Raw genomic sequence first — 9,225 nt, 5'->3', positions numbered from 1 at the left:
AACCCAAACACAAAATAAGCATGCAAAACCTACAGTGATTCCACAAAAATCTCTGCAAGCATCAATGTAGACTCATTAGATCAACACAATCAAACACTGAAGCAGAAAGGCATTCAGTTACCCTGGATCACCTCCATTTGTAGAACTCGTTTACACAAGTTTAGCGTTGATTGCAGAAACTTAGCATTGGCTGTTAGGATAACAATAGTTAACCTAGATGTTTATTACTAAACATGGTGACAAAGGATTACTGGAGATGACAATGTCAACAAAAAGGATTGCATAACGATCGATAGCCTTCGATATTAAGAACAGACCCAAGGAGACACAAAACCCTCAATCGAGCAGGAGAATTACAAAAAAACATAGAAACCCTAGATCAACCAAAAACCAACATATCTACATCTAGATGCGAAATAATAAAAAATCAAGAACAAGCAGTACCTCGATCTGATACCATGAATAAAACACTAAAATACGACAACATCAACAATTATTTTATTGCAAGTGAGAATCAGTTGGTTTTGAAGGAACTTACAGCTGAAAACTCACTACAACACTCAATAACTCATTATAAAAATCCTCACTAAAACACTCAACCTATAATACTCTCAATTTAATTAAGAAATGAATAGAAATTACAAACATAAGAACAACGACCGAAACCTTAGGAGGAAACCCTAAAAATAGAGAGAAAATGAAGAGTGTATGTGTGAGTAATTAGTGAAAATGAGCTCATATGCACACAAACTACATTATATGCTACGAATCTCAACTGGGTACAGGTAAGACCTGTGTGCCATCTGAATTTTGGAAGAAGTGAGTCGCAATCCAAATATCTTTAAGAGTTGAATAATTCTACCCTCCTGCAACAATTCTTTACAAACAAATATTGGATATAGTTGTAAACAACATTTTATACTTAAATAAATTAAATATAAATAACAAAAAGATATATAAAAAAAGGATATAGACAATGAGGAGTTTGACAAGGATATATATATATATATATATATATATATATATATATATATATATATATATATATATATATATATATATATATATATATATATGTGTGTGTGTGTGTGTGTGTGTGTGTATGTGTGTGTGTGTATGTGTTGTAAATTGTAATCAATTCGAAGAATAAAATATGAGCAAAAACATAATCTTGGATTTCATAGAGATGTAAAATTAATAAAACATAATGAATATTTCTACAAATTTTAACTTTTACATATAAAATGTTATCCATGAGTTGACCATTCTTCTTATTGTTCGCTAGGTAAATCAAATTGCAAAATTGACCTTTCTCCGGATAACTGAATTGGCCTTGAATTTTCTTGAAATTCCTAAAAGAGAAACAAAAAATTAACAAGTCATTTTATATTCTTATAATTATAATATCAAATATTTTTATCCGTCCCTAATGATCATTAACTATTTAGGTTATGTTTGGTAGACTAGCTTAAAAGTTAGCGGATAGCCGAACAAAACTATTGAACAAAGCTATTCGATAGCTTAAAAACTAGTTGTTAGCTGAAAACTAGTTGCTAATTTATACGATAACTGATAAAAATTGACATTTGGTAAAAACTTAGTTGATAAACTAGCTGGAAGATATAAAATGATATAAAAAGATATTTAGAAGAATCTGTTTATTATAATTAATTAAAGATATATTCGAGAATTTTTTAAAAAACTTCTTATAAACTAGTTTAAATAGCTTTAAAAAGCTAACGTTTTAATAAATTAATTTGTCAGCTACCTTTTGGTTTATCAAATATAATAATATAAAATAATTCGAAAAATAAGCTAGTTGTAGCGCGTCTAGGACAACCTTATTCCATTTCTAGTTAATCAAATTTTGATTGATATAATTTTTTCAGATTTAAGAGAAAATGTTAATTCCATTTTCGAAATTTAAAGTCAAAATGAAGACTCTTTATAACTTTAGTATATGACATATATTTTTTTTAACATTAGCCTACCCAAAGGTTGAAATATGTATAATTCAAACATGGGTTAACTAAATTAACCAATTATCATGTTAAAATCATAAAATTTCACTAGTTGTTATAAGCATGAACTTTTATAATATTTTATCAATGGTCCTCACTCCCAACTACAAGAATATGAATTTCTTTTCTTATTGCAACACTGACATCAGTTTCGTGTGTAAAAAATATGAATTTTTAAGGATATTTCTAGTGTAGGAGACCAAGGAAAAAGCAATTCTGTGAATGAAATGCATTTTGAATATTAGGTAATTAGGCGAATGCTCGCACGTTGCGCAGAAACACCTATATAGTTGAAATCTTTACAAATATATGTTTTTTTTTAAATATAACAATAACGTTGTTGTTAAATTTGATATAATAATTCGTATACTAAATTGATATAATATATTGATTATTTTGAATTATATGATAATATATACATCTATTATAATTATATAATCTCAACCGTTTAAATGACTTCTACCTGCGAGTTATTCATAAATAAAATTAAATATAATATATGGCTTAATGCTATTTATAGTTTTTGTTATTGTTAATTAATTTTTTAAAATTTATTTTCTTAACGTTTTAATGTCTATCATTATAATTATTTAAAATAATAGACATTGTTTTTTGATTTTAAGGGTAACAATATAATCATTTATATAGAGTTATTTTTAACATGTTATTGTAAGTTATTTTAAGCTATTTATTTGAAAACTTTTAATGATTATACAAATATCTTTAGGAAATATTTTAGTTAAACTGATATTATAATTTAGTTTTTGCGTTTAGCATTACAATTTACCATTTTTAACTATTCACAAAATATATTCTTTGGATTTTTTAAATGGAACTCAAATTTATATTTAAGTTGACATTGTAATGTTATATTTAAATTAACAGTTTAAGTATTTTGTCTAAACTGTTCCAAAGTTGTAATTTTAATTGATAATAGTTTACATACAACAACATATTAAATCTAATAAATTAAGTATAATATATTAAAAAGTTAAAAACATAACTTTATAATAAAGTAGAAGTAAATATATTATTTTAATATTGAAATTTAGTTTATTTATGATTACACTTTAGGTTTGATATTTATTTAACCTTATTAACCAAATTGTAATCATTATTAGAAAGACACTACAATTTATCACTTTTAACTGTTTACAAAATATTATTTGAGTGGTTTAAGTTAAACTAAAATTTTATATTTAAGTTGGACCCATATTGTTATTTTTAAGTTTATAATTTAAATATTTTATAGAAATTGTTCAAAAATTGTAGCTTTAAAATGATAATGATTTACATCCAACAATATATTAAAACTAATAAATTAAGTATAATATGTAAAAAGTTAAAAAAACATAACTTTATAAGAAAGTAAATATATTCTTTTAATATTGAAATTTAGTTTATATATGATTATACTTTAGGTTTGATATTTATTTAATTTTATTAACCCACTTATCATCATTATTAGAAAAAAATTGAAAAGTCATGGGAGTTTCAAATGAATCTGGTAAAAAAATAAATAAATGAGAATTTCAAATTAATATGATGAAAGAAAAAATACATCGTCTATAATATAGTGTGATTATTAGTGATATATATTGTTCAAGACTATGACCTATGGAACCTGCTTCTGCTTTTGGTTTTTAGTGATTAGCCCCAAAAGAACATCTTAATCAAGCTTAAAAACAGTTAAATCTAAACTTTTATTTATAATGACCCAATTAATATATCACATGCATTACCTATTTGCACATATACAAATTGGCGATATGTGCATGCATGTTTTAGATATATTTAAGTCAAATGCAAAATGGAAAGCAAGACTTACACGTTCGAGATCTTCTTTAATCATTTGGATTTGGTCTTGTGAAATTGTTTTCGCCTTTTCTGCGATTGTCCAAGTGACACCCTCCGTACATGGAGGAGTTGTAAGCGAACCGATATATCTGAAATACTTTGTGCCCCCACACTTTATATTACTTGCACTTATTGTCCCTACATCAATCCCTTTGGTATCAGTAAGCCCCTTCATCTTGTCTGCCAGCTGCATCGATTAATTAAACCATACGTTTATCATATATTTGTCTTTATACTTAGATAGTTAGATTTCAGCTAGAAAAGCATATATATATATATATATATATATATATATATATATATATATATATATATATATATATATATATATATATATATATATATATATATATATATATATATATATATATATATATATATATATATATATATATATATATATATAGAGAGAGAGAGAGAGAGAGAGAGAGAGAGAGAGAGTTAAATACGCTTTGAATTAGGGGATCAGGTTGTCCAATGGTGTAAAGGCTGGCCATAACTGCCAGTTCTTCCTTTTCGCTGCTATGAACCAAATGTAGTTCGGCATCAAACCTATATAAAGAAAGCATGCATACGCATATTAAAGCGGTTAAATTTTGGAGAGTTCTGTGCAAAAAAAAAAAAAAAACGTGAGCATAACATGCTACAAAACACGTACTACCTTTTCCCATCAATAGTATGCTCAGAGGGAAAATGCCAATGAGAATGAACTAGGTTGTAATTTACGCCATTTATTGATATTCCTCCGGCATCTCCTTGCCATTCTATCTGAAAAATTAGAAAACTTGAAACAATAACAATATATAATGATGATGGTAACATGTAAATATGTAAACAAGAGCTAGGACTAAGTTTAGATACATTAAGAAAGAAGCCTATATTGACAAGTTTAGCTGGTGCGTCCTTATAAGCCATTTTCAAGTCGGGTGGTTGCATTTGTGCTTGTTTGGTGTCGATATTAAGAGGAGACTGAAATTTTCCGATCTCACAAGTTTTCCAGTCCGGCCTAAGACTTCCCCATTTCGCTGGTTCATTTGGAGCCCCGGCTGCATACCCGAATTGCTTGTCTACGTCCGCTGTTAAATAAGTGCATGGCCTGTTGTCAGTTTCAGATTTGCATGCATGCAGTTAACAAGATGTGTATATATTGACGTATAAGAAGAAAATGTATATTATAATTATAAAGAAGAATAAGAAAATCGTATATATCCGGTCATTACACATTTTGATTTTTAAGACATAATTGTGTTTGGGTTTCTTGTTAGACTCAATATAGACGTATATATTAATTGTACCCTCTCTCAACCCTATATATGGATAATAACTAAACGTTAAATAAAAGTGCATATTATTAATCTATGGATAACAGACGCGATCAAACCTTGTTTCTTGGGTGTTTCAAAAGATTTTAATAAAACATTTTCTAAAAAAAATCTATATACTCCACAAAATTGTTACAACATATTTGCATTTCAAGACCCAAAGAAGTCATTTCAAAGTTTTCCAAGAACTGTGATCAACAAGGCCTGGGGCAAGGCGACGCCATTGGTAATTAAAAAGCAGGTGATTCTTGATGATGGAGCTCTGGAAGAGAAAGAACAACGTAATGTTATTCAGGTGGCCGGAGTGTTCTTTTCGTTTATTTACATCTAGCTGTCTTCTTAATCTCTAAACACACATATATACCAACTTAGGAATTTCCTTTCACGTCTGGCATTAAAGCCATCGAGGCATCGACACCCATGTGTTTTGACCAAATTAATGGTACGTAATTATTGAACATTTTACTCAAATAAAACAGAAATATACAATAGACCATACCCAATCTTCTCGATGCATTTACACTGCATATCGAGATGAAGGAAAGCAACGAAAGGAGGGCAAGTGATAAGAGATTAGGGTTTGTCATGGTGGGTTTGGATTTGAAGAGAGGTTTCATATGAATTGCGTTCGTGAATTATAAGCTTACAAGTATTTATATATGGATCTGAGAGAATAGCGGGATCCTCTAACTGAATGAATATCCTTGCGTTAAGGTTCAAATTTTGTAAACCTTATTTTTACTATGTTTGGCAAATGATAGACAACCAAGAAAACCTCCAATCGTTGTTTTCTCTTTTCTGCCATATTTTATTTCAATTTTTTACCAAACCCAAAACAATTATATATATTTATATATTAGCCATCTACCCGTGCAATGTCACGTGCGTCAATAACTTTGTTTCAGCAATTAGTTTCATTTCGGTGAATAGTTTTTAAACGAAAGTTAAAAACTTCAATAAATAGATTTCTTGCAACGATTTGTTTCATTACGGAAACATATAAAAATCCAGAAATAACACAATGAAGTAAAGATGTGTATTGTTGGGTTAAAAATAAAAAATTATTATTATCTTTCGTCAAAAATAAATGTACAATTTTTAGTTTCAAAATATTTTGTATGTTGTTTTCTTTTAACATATAAGTTGCATTATTATTTTGTGTTAAAAATAAAATTATATTATTGTTTTGGGTAAAAAGGTAGTTTCTTATTAAAAATCAAAATATGTCTAAATTTTCGAGTTTTTTTTTTTTTTAAATAATAGGGCAAATTACACATCTAGTCTTTTTACAAGATTTTTGTTATAGTATCCATATTTTTCTATTTTTTTTGTGGTATACATATTAAATTATAATACGAAGACTTTGTATTTAATAATTTATTGGATATTAATCAATATAGTATTATTAAAATAGTTGGTTTCCGGTCAATTTAAATTAGACATGTTTGATTTTTATTGTCAAGAATTATTAATCATTCAGTATGTTTTTATTTAAGACTTACTTTCTTGTTATGTCAAATATTTTCAAATATAAAAATAATAATAAAAAACATGTAAAATGCATCGTTTTATTTTCTTTATATTGAAATTAATTTTGATAATTCTTATTTTCAGATTTAATATAAATGACGTGTATATATGTATAATAATTTTTATTACCACTTTATTTAAAAAGTAGAAGTTTTAAATTTCAAAAAAAAAAAAAAGAATAACTTTGTCGGTCATTTTCACTTTATATTAATAATCTATATTAATAACTAACTTGTACTTTTGTGTATTTTGTATAATAAAGATAAATATTATAATCAATATTATTTGACATATTTTAATTTATTATCCACGTATTATCCTCAATAATAAAAACATAATTGTAACCTTCAATTTTAAAATTTGAATCGCCGTCTAGGATTTCAAAATTTTCACAATATATGGGACACATTTTTTATTTGGTACAATAGATAAAGATTTGTTAATTTTATTTTAGGCATAATATATTTTTAGTATGAATCTTTGTCTATCTTTCCACCTAAATAGGGTTAAGTTATAAATTTAATATTATTTTATTGGTTGTTACTTGTATTATTGGCTAAATCGTTTGGACGTCTTAAGAAAATAATATTATTATATTGAAGTTATTTTTAGAAACAGTGAAATTTCATTTATAATGTATTTTATATATATATATATATATATATATATATATATATATATATAGACACACACACACACATACTAGATCTGTAGCCGCGCAAAGCGGCGACGAGAAATAACTCTTCGGGCGAATAATTTTCTTACAAAAAAATAATTATTTGATTTTATTATTAGTTATTATTAAAAAGAATTATCAGTTTTAAATAAAATATTTATGTTTATACCTTATATTTATATTGCATGTTTATATATTTGAAGTAAATAATTAATAGCCGTGTTTAGTTTAAATCATGTAAATTAATTTATATATCTGAATTTAATATGCTTTATAGTATATATATATATATATATATATATATATATATATATATATATATATATATATATATATATATATATATATATATATATTGACAAAATTGTAAAAATGGTCTCTGTGGTATTCATTTTTTTGGGGTTTTAGTCTAAACCATGACTTTTTTGGATTGGTGGCCATTTTGAGTTAGTTTCGTTGTGTTTTTGGTTTCTCAGAAAACTAAAAAGACTAAAATACCCTTCTGATATATATTTTTTTTAATGGTTTTTGCTATTTAATTTGAAGTATTATTAATAAAAATTATGGGGCCTACATTCTGTCTCTCTCTCTCTCTCTCTCTCTCTCTCATTTCCAACACCCATTTCTTCCTTTTTCTTTTACGCGGTCCTTCAACACCTTGCATTCAACAAATCCATAGATTCCATTCATTTGAAATCTTGGATATGAGCTCAAATTTTATGTTTGGTTCTGTCCCAAATGACATTTCAACTTTACAAAAGCTTCATACTTTAACATTGGATGGAAATTTCATCAATGAACCTATCCCTAACGGGTTCGATTCGTTATCAAATCTTACCTTTTTGAGCTTAAATATCAACAAATTAACATGTCATTTTCCTTCGTCAATTACCAAGATCACAACAATTCTGAACTTCCATTGTTGCCTAAAGGAGTGATTACAGTTCTTTTAAGCAATAACTCGTTTTCGGGTAACCTTCCTAAACAATTTGGAAAACTTAACCAGCTTCATCATCTCGACTTGTCATCCAACTCACTAATTGGAACACCCCCATCTGCTTTATTCGTTCTGCCAAACATCACCTATCTCGATCTAGCATCCAATATGTTAAGTGTGTCTCTTCCGAATTCAATCAAATGTGGACAAAAAATTGGGTTTGTTGATATTTCCAGTAATTTAATCGCTCCCTTCTTTTGCTATTCACTCAGGAAACGAACTAAATTCTTCTGCACAAAGGGTGGATGAACCAATTTAATAGAAAACCTCCATGGATTGATTAGAGATAACAAGAACAAAATCAGATTTTGAAGAAGGAAACGATTCGGGGAACCTTCTTGAAATCTAAATAACCACTGAAAATGTGAGCGACATTCCAGATTTGTAAGAAAGGGGCGGTAAGGAGCTGATGGTGAGCTTTTGATATATATATATATATATATATATATATATGTGTGTGTGTGTGTGTGTGTGTGTATGTGTGTGTGTGATTTGAGCATGAGTAAGGATGATTGCACAAACCTTGATTTCTGATCGTGATGTCGGTGGTTGATTTGTGGTGGCTGGAAGGATATATGGTGGTGAGGAGTTGGGTTTTATGAAGAAGACGAGGATATTGAAGAAGATGATGGTGGATTGTATCTTTAGGTATTGAAACGAGAGAGAGAGAGAGAGAGAGAGAGAGAGAGAGAGAGAGAGGAGAGAGGGAGGGAGAGGGAGCTCCCTTCTTGTTTTTTAATTATTAAAATAAATAAAATAGTAGTATTAGATTTAAAAAGAAAGAAAAAATAGAAAATAAGTACCAAAAAAGTCATGGTTTGG

At 27.6% G+C, this 9,225-nt stretch overlaps 1 protein-coding gene across 1 annotated transcript; it reads right to left on the bottom strand.

Moving 5' to 3' along the window:
- Nucleotides 1–1,220: 1,220 nt before the first annotated feature.
- LOC111920136 (alpha carbonic anhydrase 4) lies at nucleotides 1,221–4,700 on the bottom strand. The gene is made up of 4 exons (XM_023915712.3): nucleotides 4,540–4,700; nucleotides 4,328–4,430; nucleotides 3,850–4,065; nucleotides 1,221–1,352 (listed from the first exon to the last, which is right to left on the bottom strand). The coding sequence occupies exons 1-4, from the start codon at nucleotides 4,698–4,700 to the stop codon at nucleotides 1,272–1,274; spliced, it is 561 nt and encodes a 186-aa protein (XP_023771480.3). The 3' UTR covers nucleotides 1,221–1,271.
- Between the last annotated feature and the right edge of the window lie 4,525 nt (nucleotides 4,701–9,225).

Source organism: Lactuca sativa, chromosome 8 (assembly GCF_002870075.4).
Source record: "Lactuca sativa cultivar Salinas chromosome 8, Lsat_Salinas_v11, whole genome shotgun sequence".
NCBI lineage: Eukaryota > Viridiplantae > Streptophyta > Magnoliopsida > Asterales > Asteraceae > Lactuca > Lactuca sativa.
This window is presented reverse-complemented; position numbering and strand designations above follow the sequence as displayed.

What these genes read in the sequence shown, in the direction of transcription:
- LOC111920136 (XM_023915712.3), bottom strand. Translation starts at nt 4,700, where the DNA reads ATGTTACCATCATCATTATATATTGTTATTGTTTCAAGTTTTCTAATT. An exon ending in CATACTATTGATGGGAAAAG is followed by an intron (nt 4,431 to 4,539) that starts GTAGTACGTGTT and finishes TTCTTTATATAG; the next exon opens with GTTTGATGCCGAACTACATT. An exon ending in TTAAAGAAGATCTCGAACGT is followed by an intron (nt 1,353 to 3,849) that starts GTAAGTCTTGCT and finishes TTTCTCTTTTAG; the next exon opens with GAATTTCAAGAAAATTCAAG.